General features: G+C 42.1%; 1 protein-coding gene across 1 annotated transcript; it reads right to left on the bottom strand.

Moving 5' to 3' along the window:
- On the bottom strand, positions 1-27627 carry stxbp5b (syntaxin binding protein 5b (tomosyn)). The gene is given in 31 exon segments (XM_080512932.1): positions 1-1108; positions 1193-1413; positions 2320-2431; positions 3453-3467; positions 3469-3602; positions 3605-3618; positions 3714-3733; positions 3735-4072; positions 4784-5023; positions 6074-6124; positions 8574-8621; positions 8715-8771; positions 8930-8992; positions 11108-11259; positions 11507-11632; positions 11922-12106; positions 12702-12922; positions 13068-13108; positions 13192-13259; positions 13441-13588; positions 14574-14646; positions 14744-14898; positions 15473-15551; positions 15846-15969; positions 16467-16550; positions 17344-17407; positions 20525-20659; positions 21954-22054; positions 22308-22389; positions 25807-25904; positions 27329-27627. Coding segments are annotated over 31 exon segments (3438 nt in total). The 5' UTR covers positions 27476-27627; the 3' UTR covers positions 1-1066.
- Between the last annotated feature and the right edge of the window lie 181 nt (positions 27628-27808).

Consider the following 27808-nt stretch of genomic DNA (forward strand, 5'->3'; position numbering starts at 1 on the left):
GCGTGCTAATTTGTGCAATTTATTTTTTGACGAAAGAAACACAAAAAGAAAAAAATGAATGCCCAACTATATACTTAGTTCACTTCCTATCTATTATGCTGCTTCAATAAATAATTCAACTGAGGGAAATCATCCAAAAAGGAAAACAAATCAACACAATCAAAAAAAAAAAAAAAAATCCAGCTGTCGGTTGCACCTAAAACAACTTGGTTGCAAAATGCTGTAAAAGGTATGGTCAGTGATGAACTAGTGTACTACCAGCCCTTATTCGATGAGAGGCAATAGATTCATCATCTCCTTGTCCTTTACTTGTTTTTACTGCTTTAAGTGCTTGGAAAAGGCCCTTTCTGGACAAAAAAAACCCCCAACAAAAAACACACCGACTGACAAAAGGTCAAAGACAAACTCCCACAAATAATTTAGACAGACGCGAGTCCTTCATTGATTAAATCGGTTCTTCTCAGCCTGACTTGCTCACTGACTTGATTACTTCTGAAGGACAAAACGGGGTCATCAGACTTTTCTCCTCGTTTAAGTTCACTGTGTTTGGCAGACACCGTAAAGGGCAGAAAAAGGAAAATAAACAATTGCAGTCAGGCCACCACAAGTACATTTTTTTGCAGATATGTCTTTCCTCTTTCAAGTGAGTGAGTGAGAGCGAGAGAGCGAGAGAGCACAAGAGAGACAGAGAGAGAGAGAGAGAGACACATATACGAGTGCATGATGGATATGAAAGGTCCGCTCTCTCTCTTCTGGTTGCTCTCAGGTGAAATTGAATGAGAGATTCCTTCGACCTCATCTTCTTCCATTTCTTTCCATGTCCATTGGCCAGCGTCGACTCTGCAGCAGTCCTCTGGTGACTGACTGAGGTAACAGAGTGACGGTATTGTGCAGAGGGGGACAAAAAACAAACAAACAAAAAAAATAATAAAAAAATAAAAAATAAAACATGATTCTGTTGAACAGAAATTCCCCCGTGGAGAGAAAGCGAGAAGAGAAGAGGAACCTGCAGCTCCTTAGAGACACTGTGCGTGATTCAGAGAGTCCGTTGCTCCACACGCTGCCATCAGAGCTGGTACCACTTTTTATCTTTATACTTCACCATCATCTGAGAGGAAAGAGGAGGAAAGATCAGTCAGAATGACGTACGACCAAAGCTGTGGGGAGGATAATCTGATCCGGTTGACCGTACATTGTGGGCATGTTTGGAGAAAGACTCTGCGCTGGCCATCATGGCCGCCGTTCTCTCCTCCAGCTCGCCCAACTTCTGTCCTCTCTCGTCCAGAGCTATCCTGGCCCGGGCGAGGTCGCCCACCACCCCCGACGCCGCCCCCTTCATGCCCTCCATGCCGCCCGGGCCGGGGATGTGCTGGGCCAGGCTACGGGACGCCTTACCGGCAGTCGTTTCACCGACTGGCAAGATAAAAAAAATTTAATGTTATGGACGGTTAAACTTTCTCTACTGAGAGCTTTTAAGAACAAATAACGAAATGACTGCCAATAGTGTTGGAATATGTGAGCCATCATTGTGATCAAATCTTTGCAATATATTAATAAGTTAAGACATTAATAGTGGGTTATTACATAATTGAAGTAGTATTAAAACTTGTTTTAAAAAGTAACAATTTGGCTCGTGTGGCATTACTGAATATTGAGATAACAGGGTATGAACAACGGTGACAAAAACAGCAAATGGAAATAAACATGATTGGATATACGAATATGCAAAAGCCTTTAAACAAAAAGAAAAGGCAAAAACCAGTCGCTAATTTGAAATGCATAACTACAACTGCATTTCTCTGAAATAATATCAATTTTCTGCAGTTCTGGTGCAGTTTATTTATAAAAACAAACAGGTACAGTGGTTATATTTATTAATTGAGGAAATACTCCCTTTCAAATGATACTCTATGTTTTGGTTTTGTTAGATTATTGGCAATTCATTATTGGCTTTATTACATTTAAAATGGCTAAAATGTATACATTATTGGTTGTTACAAGGCCACATACACAAAAGGTCGGGCCAGTCAACAGAGTATATCTCTTTACTGCTCGTATTCTCAACCCCGCAGTCGTTCATATGTGGATAAATAATACTTGATAATTGCTAGAGGCCACAGAACCTGGTTCGGTAGGCTTGGACTCTTCTGTATGAAAATATTGTAACAACAAGATAATGTATAAAATACTAATAAAATACTCTCAGCTGGTAAAATCTGAAACTGGTCTCATCTATTGAAAGGCATGAAACGTCAACATGTTTAAAATCGACCATGAAATTGGTATTTTAACCGACACTTGAAGTCCGTCGAGACTCACAGAGATCTTCTCTGTCCAGAGACTGAGCTCCTCCACCGAAAAGGCCTTTGAAGAAACCTCGGTTTGGAGCCTCTGGAGTCTCCACTGGGGTGAAAAGCTCACTGAGCATCTCCTGAGGAAGAAGGAACCATCAGTACATCTACACAGTGCTATATGTAAATATATTTTTAAAAACAGATCAGTGTGACTCTATTAGTTCAGCAGTTTCAGCAGAGTGTGCACTGCATGTATTATTTAAAACCTTCGTGGACAAAACATCACTTTTTAACCATCACTTCATTTAAGAAACATAAAGTTCAAAACATTATCTGTCATTAATAGAATATCCAGACCTGATTCAAAGTTATTTGTTGCTCTGGAGCTGCGTTTATATGGTCACTTGTTGTTAATCTGATTGAGGGATCAGATTGTCCTATTTACATAAAGACTGAATAAAAAAGATCAATGCTGATTGATATGCGCCAAGAATATCCTCTTGTTTCAACAGTGGCTCAATCCCATGATGCTTTGCATTGTTATGGCGTCTGTCTGCGACTTGCCCATGTAGTCCCACATCAGCTTCACCCTGAAGCCCGTCAGTATTGATGATAACTCTGATAGCTTCTCTTGGACTTTGTTCAACGCGTCACTATTGTGAACTTTACGTTCTCTGAGCCATTACACTATTTAATGTGAAATGAACAGTCTGCGCTTTTCCAGCGCAGATTTTCCTCAATTCACTGACACACAAACGAGCACAACTCTTCACAGTGGGAGGTAATCTGATGTCCCATTTGCGTGAATGGGTTACACCACCTTCACTAATCCCACTGCAATTTCAATCAGATAAGGACAATCTACTCGAAGCTAATCTAACGATCACTCGTGGTTCAAATTTTGGCAGCTAATTGTTATTTTGTATTTAAAATATCCTATATTCCTGGTTGCTGCTGGAAATTGGCTATAAAAGTAGCATGATCATAAAATTTGACTCCCATACCTATCAGGAAAAACATGATATTCCAAAATGATCACGTAACCAAACATAAATACACAATGTCAGTTTGTGATCCCATATCTTTAATTCTTAGATTCTTTTCTCCAACGCCACAGGGAAAGTTTATTTTTGATGAAGGAATTTAAAAGGATCTGACCTGCAGGTTGTCGCAACGTCTCCTGGCTGTAGGTGATCCTCTGGATCTCAGCGGGCGAGGTGAGGTACAGCGCCTGGCCCAGGTTAGAGAAGCAGAACGTTCTGGCTATCCGCATGTCCGTTAGCGGCAGGTAGTTGAAATCCAGCAGAGCCGTAGACTGGGCAAACTGGGGCCGAGGAAAAGAGCAGAGAGCGTGAGGTCATAGGTTTGCAGACATGGCGGTAGAGTCAAATGTCGGCAGAGGACAAGTTGTGACGATACCTCAGAGTCATTATGTGCCCCGTTAGCACAGAAACAGGTGATGCAGTTGGTGCCGGCCATCTGCACGATGTCCGCCCGCAGCACAAAGGACGTCTCTGTGATGTTGTGTTTGTAAAGGCGGGTTTGAGAGGGCATGGCCAACACTTTGGCCTGTTTCTCCGAGCACAGCACGGCGAACTGAGTGTCCTGGCCCTCTTGTGACGAGGGAGGAGAGGCTGGCCTGCGTCTCCGGACCTTCTCTTTCTCGTCATCCGAGGCGTTTGGGTCATACCACGACTCGTAGGTAGGGGGCAGCAGAGTTCCAGTGAAGTCCAGCAGTGCCATTGTTAAAATTCCTCCTTTGAGCTCGACCATTGTGCCTGAAACATTAAAGGTGTTAGTTCAAACTGGGTAAGACATGGTCAGAACAATATTAAAGGCTCCTCTGTTCTGAACCAAGAAGCCAGTACATAATACAAACTATATTATTACATGATGGCAAATAAATGTGCATTTCCATGTTTGCATGAAAGCACACAAAAAACACTGGCCGTTATTTTATTAATCTCTGTTGGAACACAACTTAGAATACATTTTAAAAAGGTATCTGACTTTATTACAAACATAATTAACTGTTTTAATTATTATTTTTGGACAAATATTACTGCTTTCTTGCGCATAATAATGCTAATAATTTATCCATTCATTCATTCGTCCAACAGTTCTTCAAGTGACACCATGAGGTACATTACTCACTTTTTTTTTTTAACTTAAAAAAACATGACATATATTTTGTTTGTGTCTAGGCCGTTGGCATTTGTTGTGTTTTATCTACTTTTTGCAAACTTACACTGTAGACCTGGATAGTAATTTAAGCTCGATGCCCTTCTTGTTATAACTAGAATTCAAACCTGGGTCCCCAAAATGTTCTTATGTCTTTTACAACTGTAATTGTTTGTGGATTACAAAACATACGCCGACAATGTTTTGTGATACAAAATAATACCCACGATGAAGCTTTGCTATCATGTCAATGGACGAGGAAGATCTATGGTAAATGAGAGTTCTGGATGTTTCTCTGAGCTTCTTACCACAGGAGGCGATACCGACTTGCTGCTGCAGCCTCTGGTCCGCACTCGGCGGCAGGCTGAGGGCCACCATTATGACGGAGCCCTGCGTGGTGCCCACCAGCAGACAGGGGCTGACCTGGCCGTCCGTCTTCCTGGGGAAACTCTCGCAGAAGTAGAAGGACGATATGGCCTCCCGGGATTCTCGGTCTATGCTGGTGACACTGGAACTGCGCGAGCGTGTGAATGAGTTATCCTTGGCGTCTGGACAGCGGGGTCAAGCAGAGAAAACGAGGAGAGTGAGGAAGTGATCTGTGTCAGATGTGAGAGGTGAGGCAGTGAGCACCTTTAACAAGCTTGTGTCACAAGGTTAGAGCAACACTCTGTTGGCAAAAAGCTTCACAGGGGACACCTTCTATTACATTCATGTCACTTAGGAGGATGAGACCGCGCTACAACACAAAGCAAAACACCAACCATCTTTTTTTTTTTTTTTTAAACATTGAGAAGTTCTTGCATAATGTAAAGCAATTTTATCAACAAATGTCTCAATGTGGAAAAAAAAAAAAAAAAAAGCTCTTGGACTATTGCAACTCCCGGGGAAAAAGTGGCATTTAGGGAGCAGGAATTATTAATGCCTTTATGTCGAGTTGACAGCAATGAAAATGAGGGATCCCAACAGAAACGCTGAAAGATCTGAGACACAAGGAGCCAGAAAACACCGCCCATCCTGCGAGTTCTTCACAAGCCAAAAAACTGTAAACGAGGAAAGTGAGATTTTTAACAGTCAAGACAGCGGAGCGTCCTCAAAGAGAGAGCGACACAATCATTGTGAGAGGGTTAGTGTCACATGTTAAGCCTTCTTGGACAAAAATCCTCAGTGGAGGTGAGAAGGGAAGCGGATTAGTATCGGTTATCTCACTGCAGCCCAAGTCAGACCGCGGCTGGTCCACTCACGGCAGTTGGGGGCTGACTTAGTTCTACAGACGGCCCCCTTCTGGCTCATCATGGCGGCCGTCCTGACTTCTCTCTCACTATTTATGCGCTTTTTACATGTCAGAGAGCACCGTCCTTGGACCCTCCCCGCTGCTCCCAATGCAAAAAGAAACACACTTCACAAGCAGAAAAATACCACAACACCACGGCTCTCACATTCACACAGACACACGGCTCAGCAACAGGATGCACTTTAAGACTGTGAACCAAGCAGAAGAAGAAGAAGAAGAAGAAGAAGAAGCAGCTTCAAACAAGATGACACACCTGCAAGGAAACACAGAAGTTGTCAGAAACTTCAAGTCATTCGGTCGTGCTTACCCTGGTCTGGCTTATGCTCACAAGAGGAGCTAATTTTCCGAGACATCCTGGCTGTAACAGAAACAAATATTCCTGTTTTATGAGGAAAGAATCAGAACTCTGAACAACAGTTACAGTAAATCACAAGCAGGGACGCTGCAAGTAGAATGAATGCATTTTATGGCTTCCCCCCCCCCCCCCCCCCCCCTCATGTAAACAATCGTAACACACTTCAGAGTGGTGATACAAACTGAAGGACAACTTTTGGAGACTTTTTAGGCTGGGTTGCACCAATAACAATGCATTTCAAAACTTTCCAAATATGTAGCAAACTTTAAAACCTCTTTAAATGAGTGGGGATTCAACATAAATCTTGAGGGTGGAGAGGCTGTAGCTTTTCACAGTAACTGGATAAAGCATGTAGAGAAGATGGATAAAGCTACATACGCTCAAAATCTGCAATTAACTTTCAATATATTTTTAACATCTAATTTACTTTTAGTGGATTTTACCCAAATAATAGGCACTACCAGGTAAAACCAACTTGTATTTTGCCTTATATCTTTGGAAGATATAGAAAATCACAAGTATACATTTGTAATGTGTTTTGCCTGCTGTAAGGCTGCGTAGCAGGATATGTTGAATCACAAACTTCCAATGTATTATGAAACCAGCTGATAGGTCTCAGCTGAATAGACTCCAGTTCATATATAGTAGTTATATAGGTTAAAATAGATTAAAAACAGTATATATTCATATATTTATCCAGTCAAGTCCAGTTGGGAGCCTTTCTGTGTGGAGTTTGAATGATTTCCTCGTGCATGCATCGGTGTCCTCCCAATACTTGGGTTCTATCCCAAAATCATGCGTTTGAGGATACATTTGGTATTAATTAGTGACTCTAAATTGTGTAAAAATGTGTGATTGACTGTCTCTACGAGTCTGCAGGATGTCTCTCTAAAACATAGTTGTCCAAAATACACAACCGAGAAAGAATTGATTCACCAACTACACACATCATTAAAGCCACGATTGTGTCTAATTAGACGTGCAATCCAAATACATCTGCACATACTAATCAATACATGCATCTAAAAAGGAGTGAGAAAAAGGCAGAATGTATTAAGCCTAAATCTTCTGAACTGCTTTATCCAGTATCGGTCGAGGGGGGCTGATCCCAGCTGACTCACATAAAGGCAGGCACACAAAGATGCACACACACCCACACACACACACCCACACACAGACACTCACATTCATACCTACAGGCAATTTAAAGTCACCAATTAAAGCCAAATGCATGTTTTCTGGACTGTGGAATGAAACTGGAGTGCCCTGAGAAAACCCACACAGATGCATGGAGAATATTCAATCTCTGCTTGGACTCTTTTCTTGCTTTTAGTTTATCAACTACACCACTGAGTTACAGATTTTCCCTCTACAGTGTTCATAAAATCTACATATTTGAGTAATTTAAATGATCGTTGGCTTATGCTTGATGCTTATACAAGTCCTATTGTCTAGTCATTTGAGCGTTATAGACAATGTCTGAGTATAAATGAACACAATTAATTGCCATTACATACTATTTTTAGATGTACATATTGAGATATCATAAAATCATAAACAAATGAAAGCAGTTATAAACAGTTTTTTTCCCCCCAAACATTGATTAGAGCTCATCTTGAATAAAATTCCACCTTATTGTTGCAAACCAGCCTTACTATAAAACATTTTGCTTTCAAACCCACTGGAAGTGACTGTGGTTATTGCCTTTCTTTATGCTGCTCATCACAAGCAGTACTGCCGTTTCAGTGGGTCCCCAAAAGTTGCCGATTACAGTCTGTAAGCACTCTGCAGGAAACCATGTGAATACAAATGAGAGGCATCACAGACAATTAAAAGAGTCTGTATTGTCAAACAAAGCAAGAGGCAGTCGAGAAACAAGGTAATTACAATTCAGTTATGCAAAAAGAGTAGGTGGAGAGGAAAAAAAAAAAAATCAGTGGATAGCCAAACATTTCAACACTGAACTGAAGCCCTGCAATGAGAAACAGATAGAGGTGTCTAGATTTGAAGAGGAATAAGTCATTCATTTTGGTGGTTAGACATTAGTGCTGCAAAGATTGAGGCAGGAGGCAGATTTTCTATGCCTTTGTATCAGTAAATGTGGACAGCTTTTAAATATTATCTTCCAATTTACAGTATTACATCCACAGCTATGTGACAACAGCCTGCGGTATTATGACACAAACATGCATAGAAAATCTCAGGCCTTCATTTAAAAGATGTCCTGACATGCATTTGATAAAGAATCTTGATTGGTTTTATTAATCATCTATAAGAGCCCCAGAAACTGTGTGATTAGCCAAAATTGCATTTCCGTAACGGTACTAAGGCATTCACTGGCAAGAGATGCACAGACTGGAGTAGGATTAAGGCACAGTTTGGTTAGGGACGCCGCCATTCAGAGAGAAAAGAGTTGAGTAATCACGGAGAATACATTCAGTGGATACACTACCAAAGTCATTGGCAACCGTCTTGGAAAAGCGTCTGCTTTTGAACTTCACTGGAAATGAGGTTAAAAATACACATCAGACAACTTCAGCCACCTCTCAGACACGTAAACTTTCAAGAAGACTCGGACTTGAATATACAGTACCCTTCTCTATGAACTTTTGCTTTCGTTCATCATCTGAATTGCAGGGTGAGGTGGAGCCTACATGGTAAATGGCAGTGATTAAAACAGACGAGTTCGAATTACCAATCGCAACCTGAGAAGTCGGATTGGCTAGCGCTGCTCAAGAATTACATTTAACACCCCCCCTCCCCGAAGGAGGGTTGCCAGGTCAGTGTGAAAAGAAGCATGAGACGTACCTGAAGTAGGTGATTTGCAGCGGTCCTCTGAGGTGTTGGACCCGTCGTTGGAGTCACACAGCGCTGTGGGAGCCACAGAAACCATAATTAAAATTACAGAGGAAATAGTCCCTCTCTGGAGAAACTTTTCCTAAAGACGTACTTCCTACAGCATACATGGAATTAATTAAGGTTCAGCTATTAGAGTAGAGGTGTGGGAGCCTGTTCCTGGAGGGGCCACAATTCTGCATATTGTCAATTATTATGTCCCTGCTGGAAGATGGTTCAATCTGACATCCACAACCTAATACAATCATGATTCAATTGTAAATCGGTTGACCAAACTTTACAAGTACCTTTAAAATTACTGATATTACAACTAGTCAACAAACCTTGTACTCTTATTCTTAATGTTTTTTCTTCTAGGTAATCACTTTGATAGGTTAGATTTCAGTGCATTTGTCTTTAATCTCTTGCTTTCATTCGCTTTTCCCATGGCCAACTATACATGTTTGTGAATGTAAAGCATTTTGAATTGAATTGTCGCTGAAATCTGCCCGACAAATATAGCTGCCTTGTCTGAGGTAATTGGGATTAAACTTAAACCGTTTGGTGGGATAAGCTCCAGTTGATCTCCTAAGCGACTAGAAAAGATGGATGAGTAAAACACTTCATTGACCATGTTTTTTTTTTTTTCCCCAAATACTTAATAGATTACTTATTTTTACAATGTTTTTCTTTCTTTTCTTCATATTAGGAAAAAATAAAAATAAACAGATTTAAAACTTTACTAAGTAAAGCCTTACCTACTGTATGAATATATCAGGATCACAAAAACCATACATTTTTGACATTGTGCTGGTAGTCTTGTTATGATACTGTCTTCATCAGGATGTACTCATCTCTATGCACTTCTGCTTCCTTTCATCTGGATTATAGGCTGAGTTATATGCTACACAACACATGCTGCTGGAGCGCAGCTGAATCCAGTGAATCTGACGTCAATGCACTCTGCAGGCAGCCAATAATTAGTCACTCACTCGACGTGTCAGTAACATGCAGGACTGGTGCCCCTTCAGGAATAGGACTGCCACGTGTGTTTGAACAAAGGCAAGGATAGCTACTCAACACAATGTAGTAAACAAGCCTGCTCAGATTAGGAACAAATCGGTTGACTCAGTCTTGTTTATCTAGTGCGGCAGGTGGTAGGGTTTAAAGACACACTTCCTGGTTTTGTGATGTCTCAAATCTGCCCTCCCACACCAGCGCTGATGCTTAGATAGAAGTCTTTTTTGTGTGTGTGTGTGTGTGTGTGTGTTACATCAAAACCAAGAAATGAATCTTCATGAGCTCAAACACGGATTGAGAGGAAAACAATGACACGACGGGGTGAGGAGAATAGATTGCAATGCAACATGACTTACTGAATTGAGATGAACGCAGTTTTTTCACAGACTCAGAATACAAGTTAGATATTCTGGACATGCAAGACGCCACAGGTGGAATGTCTTCACCAAATCACAGGAAACAAAAGAGACAAGAAAGACTGGAAGCCATAAGTGCAAATGAGAAGACGGCATCAAGTCTCAGTGGCTTGCTGCTCAAGTTTGTGACTGCAAAAGATGTATTTATCAGTATTCCTGCGGCTTGAAAGAATTCTGTTTTATTTTGAGGCGAGCGTCAGACTACTGAGACTGAAAAGAATGAACATAAACAGCGACTGACAGGATGATTAGACAGCAACAGACAAACGGAAGACGCCGCATTAACGAGCATGACTAAAGGAGGCAATGCATCAATTTGATCAGCGAAAGAAATCATAAGATAACCAGCAGAGTAGCTCTGATGCAGCATCCGCTCAGACTGCATGGATCACTAACATGCATGCCGAACTGTCTCTGCTGTGTCCAACTGAACAGATGGAGAATCTGTCAGCGATGCCCCCTGTTGAGGGAGAGGAGCTACTGCAGGGGGCGGTGCTCATGGTGTGAAGTCGGGGCAGCTGCCAAGTGTCACCGCGGCCTCCCGAAAACCCACTGCCACCAGCCAGATAGAGCTCAGCAACAATGAGGAATATTAAGGAGGCAGCAAATAAATGGAACGTCGACTGCAATCGCCGGGGCAGCGTGTGTGGTTCGTTCACAGCGCTCCGAGAGAGAGATCGGCACACGAACACGACGGAGGTGGAGTGCAGCTCACCTCCGGAAGGCTGCCGGGCTTTACGCGGCGAGCGGGGCTGCCCCTGGTAGGGGTCAGACGGGCTGTACAGCTCCGAAGTTCCCATGTTGACAAGCAGAGTTTTCTGGAGGTAGTCCACCACGGCGAGACCGCTACTGTTTCCAAACACAACACTGGAAGACAAGAGAGGTGAGACAACTCAAAGCTGTGATCTCGGCTGGCTTTTACTTACAGTTCTGATTCACAAACACACCCCCCCCCCCCCCCCCCCCGCCACCCTCCCTCCCGACAGGAGGAAATTAAAATCTCCTAACACACGCATATTTTAGCGCCAGCACAGCCACGAGAAAAGGTCCTCCACGACAAGAGTGGGCAGAAGATGATGTCAAAACATGGGATGTACTGGCCACAGAGACTTACAGGCCGTAGGAGGAATTGACTGCCAGGCTGGTGATCTGCTGCGGTGGCTCCCCGCTCACCCACACCAGCTGGATCACGAGCTCCACCTGGTAGCCTGGAGACTGCTTCAGCGGGGAGCTCCGCACCCTGCAGACACACAACGGGAAGAAACAACAGGCCTCACTTGACAACGGAACGATTTACCATTACTTGGGCAAGACACAGACAGAATTACAGGACCTTTGATGCAGGTACTATTTACAACTATTCAATGATTTTTTTTTGAAGAATATTCATGTTTGTGAAACGATAAAAAGGCGAGGAAACAGACTGGAGAGGGCTCCTTCTCGCATCGGTGTGTCGGTCTGTTCCATGGCATACTGAGCCCAATTAAGACTTTCACAAAAACAAGGCTAGAAAGCATGAAAGTTCATACTGTAGACAGGGTATATTGTCTCGGGGTCCATCAGAAGAATTGCTGCCCGTGGAGGGCTGAGTAGGAAGCTCGGTCTCCTGAGGGCTGGCGGAAGCTCCGGATGTGGGCAGAGTAGGGGTCTGGTCCCCTCCCGGATCAGGAGAGTCCACGTCGCTAAACTCACACTGCATCCGCACCTCCAGAAGCTAAACAAAGGGAATTAAAAAAAAAAAAACTGAATAAAATATCTCTAATGCTTCATACTAAAACAAAAACTTGTATGATTTTAGAGAGAAATCACACAAGAAAAAGAAACAAAAAAAAGAAACATGCACTTTCTTTAAAATATTTGCAAGTTGAGCAATGTTTTGTTCCTATGTTTGGATTTCAGGATGTAAAATCACATAAAGTCACATGGATATATATATTCTCCTGCTAACAGGTCTCGACGGAAGCTGCACATAACGAGGACAGCAAGTGTTTGAGCAGGAGATTCAAGATGCTGAGGTCTCTAACAAATAGACTCAAGGACAGTGTTTGCAACAAGAAAATAATCAATGCCAACACCCGACATGATCTGATTAGCGAGCTTCATGTGACGGTGGGCCAATGTGCAACATTGTGCAGTCATTAGACAATTCTTCTTCTCTTCAGTTTACCTTTTTAGGCATTAATCTGAAAAAGCACTTGGATTTTTGTGGCATTCATGTGTGAATCAAAACTGGGAAAAACAATTTTTTTTAGAATTTAAATGAATATTGAAAGACCAAACTGAACACTGCACCATGACCGGGCACCAACCTGAACAACTTCAGTGGTGATTTCTTGTTTGCTGAACCTATAGATGATGACATGAGCAGAGACTCCGGCCACACAGAGCATCCTGCTCTCGGGACACCAGGACAGGGTCTGGATGGCGAACGGGTCCTCGTCCACTATATCCGTGCTGGGCTTCTCCTCCTTACCGCGAGCTCTCTCGAACACTTTGGCAGTCTTCAGCTTGTACAGCACTTGAAGCATCACTTCAGAAAGAAACGGGAAAGTCATGATGAGTCACTGCTGGCAATCAATGCAAGTCACATAGCAAGTCACCAAAAAGTGACTTCGCATAAAAAAAGTCGTCCATTCCAAAAAAAAAATAAATGACTGAAAACAAAAACTACTCACATGCAGAAGCGTCCCAAAATTTGATTGATCCATCAGCATGTCTGTTTTTAGGGGGAGAATTCATATAAAACATTACAAATAGTTACTATCCAATACGTGAATGATCAATTTAAAAACTACTGACCCTGTGATTATGATTTCTGGGTAACTCTGTGTGCCCTGGCCCCAGTTTCCTCCACTGACGGGCCATTCCTGTCCAAATACCAAAACACATTTTATTAAACGGACATTTTTTTTTTTTTTTTTATTACCATTTGCATTTCATGCTTAATTATTCATGGATTGAATCTCCCTTCTGCAAGCTTCCACTCCAACAGATTACAAACCGATCCAATCAGATGACATTTTATTTTACACACACAGACAGTAGTACCTTCTTACTGTAACCTTGTCTTTTTTGCCGGCTGCCGACGGAGTAAAGTGCAGGAATGAGTTCAGCAGGACAGTCGGCAAAGTACTCGACACAGGTCACCGGTGACTCGTGGATAGTGAGAGGATACGGATTCTCAAATATCGGATACCTGTCAAAGCAATGACGGACGGGTTTTTACTTAAACTGCAGCGCAATATTCATCTCAATTGGGTTAAATTTGATAAATGACTCCCGTCTTAAAATAACTGAAGAGAAATCTGTGCATTTAAGAGGTTTGATGCATTATCAGAACTAATAATTGTTGATGGTATGTCAAATTGGCTGCCTCAAATATACTGGAATTCCTGGATAAATGCGGTCGACCTGTTTCCATATCGTCACCGCACCAGTTTTTTTTTTAAACTTTGTGATTTAAAAAAACCTTAAAAATAAAACTGAATAAAATACATTTGATAATTAAAACTTACATTATCAGAGGTGTAAAACAATATGATATATTCAAGTAAGGATGCCAATTGCATCACCAAGAGCTTGCAAAAACAAAATTATGGTCCAAAAAAATAACAAAGGCTTATTTTAACAAAGTGTCAATGAAGTGATTAAAAAACTGCAAACTTGTTTAAAATAATTAAAAAAAAAAAGCTGTGGGAAATTAGGCACAAAGTATTTTGTATTATAATAACAGTCAATACAGTTTGACGGCCCTACGGCATTATAAAAAAAGCCTGTGTAGGTGGTGTTTAATGTTGATCACAGGCGTTGCAGGTCCCTGGTTGGCCATCAGGAATCTAAAAGCAGCTGACTGCTGTCTTCAGTCCATTTAAGACCCACCTCTTCCTTCCAAAGGGGCCTTCCTCCTTCCTGGTGGCACATCTTGTTTCTTTGATTTAACCCTTTTACTCCTATCCTGTCACTTGATTCATCATGCGGACTTCTTATAACCACAACTCCCAGGCCATTTCAATTTATTGAAACAAAACTGCCTGATATTGAAAGTTGACCAGATGTAAAAGCAGAATAGTTCTAAAAATCCCAGTCGTGAGTTTATTATTGGTATTTGATGGTCTTTTGAAGCAAATCCATATCAAGTTTCAAGTACGATTAAAAACACATAAATAGAGTGGAATATTTACCCAATCTGTCCCAGGTCTATTACAACTAAATCCTTCTCAAGGAGGACCACCACAGCATAAGGCTCCTGAAAGTCTGGCAAAAACAAAGCAGCACAATATTAAAGTAAAATTGAAAAAAAATGTATTGTATCAAAGACGACCGAGTACATCTGGTCTGTGCTGCAGCTCACCATTAGGATATGGAGTTTCACACAGCGTTAGGAAGTCGACGATGGGATAGTCCATCTCCAGGACGGCAGTGCTCTTCCCATGCATCACAGTCAGACAGGCTCTCCTCCCCACTGTGTCATAAGACAGTCCTCCAGACAGGACCATGAATGGGTCCCTGGGTTCACAAAAACACACACTTTAATTGCTTTGTTCAAGAAAATTGGGTTTTGAGTGAAGAATAGAAAAAACAAAAAAACCCCAACTTGAGGTCTAATCAGTGGTAAATGGGCAAAGAGGGACACTGAATGTTACTGCGGTGCTTTTCTCTGGAGATTATTTGGCCCCATTTGAAGAGGATCGTTAATGGGAGGAGACAACTTTTTAAATAAAATGACAACTATATTTATCCCTGCCCTCATATACCTGAGGAAAAAAAAAAAGAGGAAAAAACTGAATTCATGTCAGTGGAAGTGATCGTTTTGATGGCACGGACCACGACATAATGTACAGGTTGCGTGAGCCGATGCAACGTGGTGTTTATGGGAGAAACCCGTTCATACTGTATTGTCATCACAACAGTAACAATGAACACCGTTTACAGTTCTTCAGCACGAGGATGCTGCCGACAAGACTGGTTTGTCAGATTCATGCAGAAAAACAGGAAAAGCGACTTCAAGTGCAGGATATAGACTGAAACTCGAATCGGTTAAGACACAGGATGTGTGGAGACTTGCCAGTGTCACACTTACCCAGCCCTTGTTGTTTTGTACTCCACTTTCAGGATTGGCTTGCATGGTTCTGGCTTTTTTCCATCCTTAGGCTGCTTTCCTGTTGGAGGTCAAGCAGAAGAATTAAAAAAAAAAAAAAAAAAACCCACTCAGGTTTAAACTGCACCAGCACCGTGCATATGGTGGCATGCACACATATGGACATATCACTGCAATCCATCTGTGGGGTGTTTGTTTGTTTTTTTTTCGTTTGTTTTCTTTAACACAGTCACACCTTGACAATTGTAGGAAGTGGAATGAGTGGGTTTCTTTTAACAGACGTACGTTTCCTCTGTTTATGATACCTCCGCTCTTCTATGTAAACAATGCCACTGTGTATATAACAGGTCCCTACCATGCGGCGTGATGATCTGCGCAGCCTTGGCCGGGGCTCGTATATTCCACGTGGTCAAAGTGCCATCGGAGTGGCTGCAAACAAACTGTTTCCCCTCATGGTGCCAGGCCACCGAGTGGATTGCCTGGAAAACATGCAGCGCCACATCATTAGATACTGAAATATCTTTGGACCCTTGTTTATATTTTTTACCTTGATTTAAATAACACTGGCATTTTATTTCATTTACTTCAGTCTTCTCTTTCATCTCAGACACATTGCCCTGTTGAACTCCAACTCCAATGTTTAGGTTTCTATTTGATCAGACCACTGCTATCCTATTCTTAGTCATTTACTCGTTTCCTTCTGTGTCATTGTGCTGCTTCCTTCCAGGCTCGTCACAGTGGGCCATGCGATTCTAACACAAAACCTCCAGGCCATTACGGATTAATTTATTTCAGTTAAACACAAAATAATATTATCCGATATATTTGACAAACTTCATTATCATTCAATAATGAAATGAAAGATAACAAACCTAATGGGACTAAACACTGAGATGACCCACAGAATACTGGTAACTTCACAAAGAACAAAAAAAGAAAGAAAAAAAAAAGAAAGGAAAAGTAAATAACACCTTACCTCATCATAATTGTAGCGGTAGTCAGCTTTTTTGGACTTCAAGTCCCACAACACCACTACACCACACTCGAATCCAATCAGTAGCTGCAATAACAAGAGAAGCAGAGCGCGGATCAGCTGAAACGCTCTGAAGCAACATTTTGTACATAAACTGTAACGAAGGCTGGTTTTACATGGCAGGATGAAAACTTTGGATTATTTATATGATCGCAGTCTGGAGCTGAAATATTTAAGGGGTGGATCAGCGCTATTAAGCATTTATAAAGCCTTATAGTACCAGTCCACCTAACACAGTACAGTATACTGAATAACAGACAACCTCGTCATAAGTTGTTACATCAATGTTACATCAACTTTTTATTTAGATAATTGCTTATTTGTAGGAAGGGCTTAATCTTATTGACTACAAAAACTAAAGCTCACTGAATACTGATGAATAACTCAAATGAATCCATTATTAGAAACCGTATTTCTATGACAGAAGAAATTGCTTCAAAGGTTTAGATTTTCTGTGCAATTATTCTGAGTCACTGTATATTTAAACAACACATTTTATTTACTAATTGATATCCCAGTTGCTTATGTATTTAGCTTGTGTTCAGACCACTGTGCTGTCAAATAAAGCAGTATCTCCTCCTCAATCTATTAACTTTGTCTGACATTTCTAGGAACTATTATTCAACAAAAATACGGAACTTTCTTTCACTGCGACACCAAAATGTGATGTTTCAGTGATATATTATCAGCCAGACACTGTGTCCATGCACTAGAGCAGAAAAAAAACACCTCAAGAGAGAACAAATTGTGGAAAGTTCTTTCACATCTCGAGAAATGAAATGTATCTGTGCTGTCCAGACTATATAGCATTTAAAGTTACCTTGCCCTCGTCCATGGGGTTATCACTGATGTGCACAACAGGCCCTGGGTGTGTCTTGGTGGATCTGCGAGTGGAAAGACCAAAGAAATGCAAGAATATTTGCTTTATGCGAGTAAAAACAATGTTTGGCTGATGAGTAAAATGTGTCTGAAATATGTTCTGTGGCTTTTAGAGGGAATAATAGAACACAGAAGGTATTAGGAGAGTTGTCAAAAGATCAGTAGTGATCTTTTGTTGTGCATATGGAGAGAATAAGAGAGAGACAGAGAGAGAGAGAGAGAGAGAGAGAAATAAGATTATAGGATGAAAATGTGCATCAGTGCAGCAGAGAAAGAGACAAGACATGACACATCAGAGGGAGAAGGGGCATATGAGGGTCTATGAGAGATTATAGAGTGTGAAGACTGGATCACCGTGGCAACAGAGCACGGGCCACGGAGGAAGTGAAGGTCTGGCCTGAAGAAAGTGTTGCTGCCTCTGAATGTGGTCTGGCTCCACCGACTAATGACCTCATGCCTGCTGATGAGTCGATACAGTCAGAGATGTCGCAGTGACGCACCGAGATATAAACTCCAAATGGTAATCGCCACGACCTGGAATGCCTCCAATACCGCTAACTGTTTTATTATGCAACTATTGCACTCAAAGTATGAATACGATACATTAAACTGTCTTCAAGGCAATTATTAAAGTAATTAAATATAACAAAAAAAATCCTTATGATTTGCTGGCTGAAAAAAAGCAGGACATGAAACCTCAGAGTTTAAGATTAAATGAAATATGGAAGAATAAATTATCTGAACGATTATATGCTTCTACTTGATTCACCATGAACAACAACAGAACTCTCCAAACCTTGATGATAACAAAGCTGCACGGCCATGTGTTTTCATCAAGAGCCTATACAACCTTTAAAAGACTTGCATCTATTTGTTTGGTCTATTTGGAGATATTCGATCCACACTTGGTTCATATTTTTTAATTGCACTGCACCACAGTTTGTTTGGACATAATCCAAAGGGGCTTGTTTGTCTGGCATACAACAAAGCTTCAGATGGCAATGATCACATTTCATCTCATTTCCATGCATGAGCCACACAATGAGAGCAACTGTACAGAAGTTTTTCAAGCTCAAACTACAGGCCACTTGTTGTGTTGGTCCCCGTTCCACATCGGAATTGCTCACGAAGATGGAACCGTTAGCCAACGTCTACTTCCATACACCCAGTACATCAATACCACTAAATCAACCGCTTCAGTCATTTTCTAAAGACACGAGCAGGATGAAGTGTTAAAATGTCAAATGTGTAACTGCTGTTTTAAATTTGCCCACTGGGGATTGAACCGTTTCAGCAAGATTAGAGGTCAAAATGTAACATTAAGACCAAAAAAATGCACACATAATGCCAGTTAAATATCATGAGCGCCAAAGCTGTAACACGAAGGGGAGTTTGCCAAAAGCAAAATCATTCAGCTGAAGATGTGACGGGGCTTCTCAAGAAATTTCATGCAATTGTATTTTCTGCACTGAAAGTGAGAAAAAAAAAACCTCAATATTCATAGGTTATGATGGTGGTGTTTGAGCAGTCTGGGTCCGTTGAGATCAAATCGGGCCGTATGTAGCTCATTGACTACAAAGAGCTTGACGCCTGGATAATTAAAAGTGTCTACAACAAATGTCTTCATCGATTCATTGTGCCGCGTGATTAATGCGTCTCTCGCCCTGCCACACAGCCATTGACGTGTCACTTTGGCTTGTTTTCTGTTGTTGTTTTTTTTTCTTAACCTGTATGCGGTGTTTATTAAAAGAAAATATTGGGGTTACCACTGAGAGTTAAAAAACTAAACAAAATGTGGCATTGATTTATTTAGAAAAAAAGAAAAGCGGAGTGAGTCGAACAGAGCAAAGCGGCAGTGGGTGTTTTTTTAAAATGAGACTTCTCCAGCGTGTTTACACTGTTACGCTTCAGAAAACAAGAGAACGTGCGACATGAAAGCACCTCGTCATCATTGGGGACGAAAGAAACTGCAGAGTAAGTCACTACAATATGCGGGGGGGGGGGGGGGGGGGGGGTGTTTGTGACTCCACATGTTTGCAGAGGCTGCAAACTACGAAGGAGAAGGTGTGTGGGAAGGGTTCATCTACCAGAGACTGGCCCGCTCCGCCATTAAATTTCGATAAGTTTCTATATTTATCCCAAACTAATAATAGTACATTTATTACAATCAGAATAACAAATAAATAAACAGTTGGGCTAAAGATTTTGATCAGTGCTGCTGGTATTTCTTGCCCCCTTACTCTGGCAAAGCATCTTTACAATTTGCCACACGAATGCTTTTAACTTGAACAAAACTACAGACGATGTAACTACGAAAAGTGATGCTTTGGTACACAACACTAGTACATTGTATTTAGGGTTCTTTTTACGAGACGGTTTAGCCAATGTTTTCCCAAACTCCATGGTGCAATCTACCTAATTTAGATTTATCTAAAAATGGTCAAATATGTGCAATTTCAAAAAATTTTCACATATTTCAACCTTGTGTAAATTTGACGTATTGACTTTAAAGTACTGATAACATGCTTAGATTAACACTCTGGGCTGTAGTATTTCAAGGAATGTTCGATGAATGTTTCCCTCAATGCGCGGTAACAGGCACTGCACTGCTAATATAACCAAGACACGCAAAACTGAAGTTTACCTACGTTTGACCCTTGACAAGTTATATTGGCTATCCCGCCGGAAACGCAGTCGAATATCTGATGCACAGGATGTGTGCCGCAAAAAAAAAAAAAAAAACCAAGAGGTTTTCCTTGTGATCGCTTACGGTGTGCGATCACATGGGAGAGTGGGTGACGCCGGATAAGCCGCTGGGGTCATTAAAGTGGGCACTTCCTATCAGAGATGTTCTGTTAAATCAGGCAGCAAACACCTCCAGAAGTCTCAACAGCAAGTCCTGGCAAGGCACAATCACCGCCTCCGTACCGCCCTCACACTGATCGGAGCTACAGTATTCGCAGCCAGCAGGATGCACTGGATCTGCAGACACGGGCCTCCACATTCCTCCTGCAATTCAAAGTTTCCTGGTCGAGTGTCAACTGCACGAGTGCGTGAGGAAGATATGCAAACCACGGCAGCGAGTAAAAAGGGGAGGGGAGTGTTTTGAAAGCCATACTTACAGTTCGATGGCTTTGTTCCACATTATAACGTAGCCTGAGAGAGTGAAGGACTCCACGTTGACAATGTGGATGTTTCCTCTTTCGGTGCCGATGTACAGCCATTTGCTCTGGAAGGGCAGGTGGCAGTATGTGATCCTGCAAGAGATCAGGATCCATCAGCGTTTCAATGTCTCATGACTCAAATCCCATCACAGGGCCACCCCTTGTCCCCTAATCATGCTGGTCCAACTGGAAGGAGAGGCAAGTGACTAAGATTTAATTACAAAGGCCATGCACTGTGTCACACTAATGAAGCCAGACTATATATAGATCAGCGGGGAGGAATAGCACAGTAGATACTGCTGTCTTTCCTCAACTGGTAGGAAGATGCATTCAGTCATACACCACATCTACAATGTCCAACTGACTGATCTCGTGTTATCACTTTTATCGTGTTTCGCTACAATTTTCAGTGTAATTTTCATTAAAACATGGAAATTGTGGATTAACAAGACGTGTATAAATGTGTCCGTATTACAAATAAATTAGTGACCAAATGTTTGCACAAATTCAAAATGATATTTGTCAGGATAATGTAATATTATTGGTTCATTTATTCCCATTATATAATATAAATGGGCCACATGATGATGCCGTGGTTACCAAAAACATGCTGCCCGTCTGCTGCTGTGTAGACATTTATTCAAATTAAACATTAATGAGTTGTTATAAGGACACAGATCAGCTAATGTGTCAAAGCAACACTACAGCAATGCAGCTATGTGCTAATTATTAACACTCAGGCATCACTTTAATTTACTATACTCTTTCGCCAATGGCTAATTTGGCCTTTTTTTACTGTTTCCCAATAAAATCTGCCATTTCTTCCTTGGAGACCTGTGCATACAACGCGTGTCATTTATTACTGCTGAAATTGCACTTTTCTACTGACTAAAAAGGAAATCATTACCTGATTTATAATTGAATATTCATTTTACATGCTTTTACAGTTTATCGAACCACATTCAACCCCCAAGTTCAAATTAAGTATTCAAAACAGCGTAATATGTTACTGATAAATAAGCATCGAGTCATCAGGCTGGTATTTAAAGGATTGAAATATTTTATTGTTTTGATCAGGATGAACGTTGAATAGAAGTTTTAACTAAAAATGATGCAAAAGTAATTTATTTGTATCATATATTAGTACTTTTTGGGACATTTTCCACAGTTCCATTAGAATAGTGCAAAATGTCCATAGTGTGTGGACATGAAGGTTAAGAGCACTGAAGACAACAGAAATGTGATTATAGTTACTGCCCCAAGTAAAAAAGAATGCTGCTTTTTTTTTTTAATTGCAGTAACAAAGTACCTCCACTGCTTTTAAATTAAGTAACCTGCAGCTGTAATGAAATGCTGATCTTCCATAATCTGCAGCGTGTTACCGTACCTCTCCCTGTTGAACTTGAGCGAATGCAGGATCGCTGGGATTTTTTGCCTCAGGTTCCACAGGTGGACGCTGTCGTCAGCTAAGGCACTCACCAGCGCCCCCTGTGGTTCAAAAAAGCAACAACAACATATTCGTTTTGTGTGTATTTTTTAATTTATTTTTTATGTGGCTGCTTTATTGTCACATGTACATAAGTATGTTCATCACAGAAGCATGCGGCTAACAAATTCTAACTAATTGCCATGGATACTGGCTAAAAAGGAACTTGGGCAGAGACATGTGGGAGAGGAGTGAACAGACAAAGGGTGACGGGGCGGGGCAGGTAACAGAAGGCAACAGTTAGTGAGAACGAACCTCGTTGATCAGGAACTGGAGCTGGATGACAGCAGCACCGCTCTCATGCTGACAGTAGCACTCCACGCCCGCTCGGCCGAAGCTGAGAGAGTTTAGTCAAAGAAAACTGGAAAGAAATTCTTAGAAAATGTGAGACTGATGATTTACATGCCATTTCTGGGTCAATATCAGGGGTTTTCAATGTTGATATGTTTCCTGAACAAGAGGTAAGCTGACATTTTAAATTTGCAGTCTTGGGGGGGAAAAAAAAAAAGGACAACAACTAGACCATGAAGCACACCAAACCGATGAGTTATGAATAAAATCAGTGGGCCCTGTCTTCCTAGTTCATTCACGTGTGTTAGCCAGAGTGACAGCAGTATAATTAACTTAACTCTCACTTCAGGCAGGAGAACTTCTGTGTATTCATCACTGAAGGCAGACGCTCATACAAGCATGTATGATTAAAAAAAAAAAAAAAAAGAGGGCGAAGTGGTGCACTGCTGCTGCCACGTAGACACCACAGCCTGGGAAAGCCACCAAACATCTTCACAAATGGCAGTGAAGTGAGAAGTTTTATAAGGGGAGCTTCGCTCCAGCCTTATGGAGCCAATCCTGTGCACGGAGACGTGCAGCAGAGGGGCAACCGCACAGGATCTAATCATGCAATCTCGAGATGGGCAGATTGTGTGCGAAGACGAAAAAGGTGTACGGTTTCCCCGACGCTCGCGTCGGAGGGGAGCTCCACGGCGTTCGCCATCTAAGTCCTTTTTCAGCTGAGACAGCATAACAGCCCCGAACAGGATTAAACCAAGCTGTGATCAAACAATCCCTCAATGCCTTAAACAAACTAAGGTGGGGTTGCAGGAGATTGCGGGACAGCCTAACCAGCGGGCATCTCCCTTGCCGAGGGACAGACTTTTAGACTTTCAGCTGGCGCCAGGCGAGGGCTGCTGGCAAATGAACTCTCACTCACCCATAACCTTTTCGTCCAGGTTTAGCTCGTGGCCTCACCGATCCTGGACAGCATTTGTCAGAATTATTAATGGATTTCATGTCTCCACAGGTCCACAATGGAGGAGGAAGAGTCATTAAGTCTGTTTCAAGCCCGCTGGTCATGCATAAATGAGACCAGAGAAGCAGTCGGAAGCACAAGGATGCTCAAATCCAACGCTGCTGCATATTTGTATTATTATAATGCAGCAGAATCCCTTTGTCACAGTAAAAACAAGGTGCAGCTTTCTCCTTTTCATTTTTGTGTGACCATGAGCTGGTGCACAGTGAAGGTGTGCAGACCCTGAACTGATTCTGTTCTAATGTAGGTTAATGGCACTGCTGAGCAAAGCGACTTTCTAGGCTAGCAGGAAATTACCAAGACAGACCTCAAAACAAGATTTTATCACTGCTGTGAGCGAGTAAAGGCATTTTCTTTTACTTCCTTCCACACATTAGGAGCAAAAAATACTCCGCTGTCAGAGAAGCTACAGAAACTCAGACTATGTAATTTACATAATTGTTTTCAGACTTCCCAACTTCTACATTTCCCACAAGACTCTTTGAGGCAGTATTTATTTGGACTATATTGCAATATTTCAGCAAACACAAGACATTTCAGGAACTGTAAAAATAACTGACTGATTGTTTCTAGTTAAACCCCTCCCAACAAGCATAGAAGATCAGTTATATATCCACCAAGGAGAAGAAATATGCTGCACAGCCTGTGTAAATCACTAAAATCTAAGATCACATGAGACACAGACACCATTCTGCTCTGTCGAGCTTAACAATGATTTCCTCTCTGTTCCTGCGGAGCCTTCAGACATCTCACACTTAAGTCACAATGTTTGAACATCAACACTTCCTCATTCAGTAAACCATGGTGGTTCACCACAGCATTTCAACATCAGCAGTTTTTTTCCCTGACAAAGAAGACAGATGATCATGAGAGCAGGAAGTTATTGTGACTGTGTTCCATATGAAAGCTGTTATACTCATTTTAGGATTTTTTTTTAGAGAGGATTTAAGTCTGGATTGGGCTTAGAGGCCTTCCTGTGTGCGAGTCTCCATGTTCTTCCTGCAGGTTCACAGGTTTTCTCCCAGAGTCGCGGCGTTAAATTGTCATTGCCCTTTAGTTTGGCCTGTCATGGACTGGTGACCTGTCCAGGACATACCATATAGGATCAATGGATAAAAAAGTATAACAAAACTTCCTCCTACTGATTTAATGCCAATTCACATCAAAATATCTATACTGTATAGATTTAGGTGCAAAAATCGAATCAGAAAAAAAAAAAAGGAAATGTGAGGTCATGTTCAAAACGTTGAAAATCTGGAGTTCCTTCTCAACCAAACAAGATGTACAATTGATTTTTTAAGGTTCAAAATGAGCGTTGGAACTGTCGACAGTAACACGCTGATTAAAACACTGTAGTAGAGACAGATCTTGTAAAAGCAGACATTTATTGCTTGTAGACACCTCATTGAGCTTCTGTCTACTGAGCTGTGGCAGCGTTTCCAAACTCCAGGGGCAATGAGGTGGATCGATAAAGCCCGTCTTTTGATAAATGGACCAATTGCCTGAATGACAATAATCCCCCCATCAGCTCCACCTTGCACATTAGGACAACATGGAAGCGGTGTGTGGCCTCTGCACTGAGAAAACACAGCACTCTCTTAATCTGGAGAGTGGATAAAGACGAGGACGGGGGCGCTTCTAATAAAAATCTAAACCAAAGCAGATGGACCTCCTGATGGGGGGGGGGGGGGGTGGGGGGGGCATCGGGAGAAAGAGCAACATGGATATGAATGAACCAACTCATGTGACATCTGAAAGCATGAAATCCAGAGGTTAGTGTTGCTGCTATGACTTATTCTTACTTGTTTAGCTGTAAAAACATTTCTTTTTAATCCTCGAACACAATTACAAAAATCCCTTCCCACTGCCTGGGGGGGGGTGGGGGGGGATCATACAGTGGCAGCTTGGTTGTATGTGTTGTATAAGTCCACTTATGTTTACAGAACATGTGAAGCGGCATTCCGGCACTGGATGGGCAGCGCAGTTGATGAGGTTGGCTCCTCGGCATATGGCAGAGGAGCTGCTCATGCTACTGCAGAGATAGCACTAATGAGCCCTGGTGCTCCAGAAGAACGCTGCTGGCTGCACACAAACACTTCCTCACCAAGAATCCACCTCTGAAAAAAAAAACCTCCACTTCCCCCCAACTGCAGTCTGGATATTCCTTTCATTTGGATGACAGAAGGGCAGAAGTCATCACGTATCACGTGATTTCCCCAGAATGCCGAATAGTTGCTTGGTTATATGATGTAAAGTAATTTCAGGAACTGAGAGACGGGTCTTGACCCAGGGGTGATGTTGTTGGTGTGTACATGTGTGCAAATGAATGACTGGGATATTAAAAAAAACAAACCAAAAAAACTGTTGAATCACTCAGGCTTAACTTTCCTTTTGTGTCAGTCTTCGTTTTCATATGGGAGGAAAAAAAAAAGAGAGAAAGGATACAGCCTTAAAGCTCCAGTCTGAGTCCCGATGGCCAAGATTTTCTGTACGGGGTCAAAAGCCATTGAGGATGGTTGATATGGGAAGCCATGACGCACAGTCTGAAGGAAAGAGCAGAATTTATATCAGACCTCCACTCTGCTAATCAATCATCTCCTACACGGTCAAGCTGACATGAGCTGAGAGAGAAAAAAATACAACAAAAAAAACCCAACAACATCCTAATGTCCTTCATACGTAATCCATCAATGTGGAAAATTAGTCTCATTATGAAAATAAATTAGATAAGGCATAAACATTAGTGCAAACGGAGACTGGGATGTTTTCCTAATAACTGCCTGACGTGTGTGTGTGTAAACTCGGCCCTACAGAACAATGGTAAATCAATCTCCATACATCCGAAGGCTGATAATCGCCTGCAGCATCATTGAAAGCACCTCTCAGGAGGCCGGCCACCAAAATACTATCATCATCCAGCTCCTGTAACTCAATTGTTTTAGATTGGTGAATTTACCACGCCATCCTGCTAAGCTCTGTACAGCTTGCAGCAGGGATTATGTAACAGGTAGTGCCCCGGCCAGTAACCTGGGACCTGACCTGTTCTGCTCCCAGCTGGGGCCGGAGGGGGGGGGGGGTTGGTGGGCCGACTCAACACATCTCGGGGAAAATCTTCACAGTCAGATCTGAGAGCCAGCGTGACTCAAGCAGGCACAATTTAGCAACAGGAAATCTTGCATGATTCGACTGCCAGGTTGGGATTTAAACGACGGGTGTGATTTTAGGATGGTGGCTGCCAATCTTCAGTTGCTGGTACCTTCCCAGTTTGCCTACAGGAATCAACATCGACCTCAGAAACCACTAGTTATACTCTTCAAGGGTGGAGGGGAGGGTTCCACAGCAAATACAAATGCAAACAAAACAAAAAAAACAAACAAAACCCAAACATCTTTTGCATATTCAAAAGCAGCTCCATTCACAGTCTAGTTTTGAAAGAAACTGTGTGTTCCTTGTGTCCCAAAGCTAAAATAAACTACACTTTGACACTTGAGTGGAAGTGTGGATTATGTCCCCTCTCCTCGGGAAGGGATCCGCTCACGGAGCAGTGTGGAGAGGAGGAGTTTATTCCAGCCACAGGCATGTGAGTGTTGTATTGTAAGATTATGAGCTGATTATGTGAGCTGGCTGACTGGAGAAACTGGATCCAGCCCACAAGACAAGAGCCTGGGGAAGTGGTTCGCTTTGATTTCTCCCCCCCTGTTGTTTAAAACGCCACTGCAGACATAACTTGTGTGTTTAAACACGAAGTCTTTAGAACGTGTGTGATTTTTGGGAGCTGCATGTATATGTGTGTGTGTGCACTATGTGGACTGATTTCCATCCCAATGAGAGGCAGCAGCTCTGATGGGGATGAAAACAACGCCAGTCTTCGGTCACGCCGCTGTCATCTGACTGTGCATCAGAAAAAGCAGACGGTTTTTTTTTTCTTGCTTTAAAAAAAAAAAAAAATACAATAATAGAAACCCACCTTGCAAAGCTGAAAATGCTCCGACTGGAGAGTCTCCTGGACAACGTCGTTCTGACTGGGAGTACCCGGCTGAGCGGCGGCGGTGGAGGAGGACGAAGAAGCCGCTGTCAAGCCGTCCAGCACCTTCCTAATGTTAAACTTCTTCATTTTCCTCCGGTACGGACGCGAAGGTTGAGAAAACGGATCGAGTCAGCCACCATAAATCGGATAGAAGAGGGGGGGGGGGGGGGGGAGCCGCTAGCTAGTTTAGCCCGGAATAACGCACAGTTAATATCTCCCCCCTTCAGTCTACATCTCACATGTTACGGAGGGTGTCTCGAGCGCACTCTCCAAAACCACCCGGCCCACGATCATTGAATTAACGAGTCCTTTTCCGACGTGGGTGTTAATCCGCCATTTATGTGTCCGGCTCTGGCTCTATTCGATCCGGATCAATCGTTTCCGTGAGCAGTTTGCCCCCAGCAGCCAGGCTCAGCGGGT

Source organism: Blennius ocellaris (genome assembly GCF_963422515.1).
Source record: "Blennius ocellaris genome assembly, chromosome: 17".
Lineage (NCBI taxonomy): Eukaryota > Metazoa > Chordata > Actinopteri > Blenniiformes > Blenniidae > Blennius > Blennius ocellaris.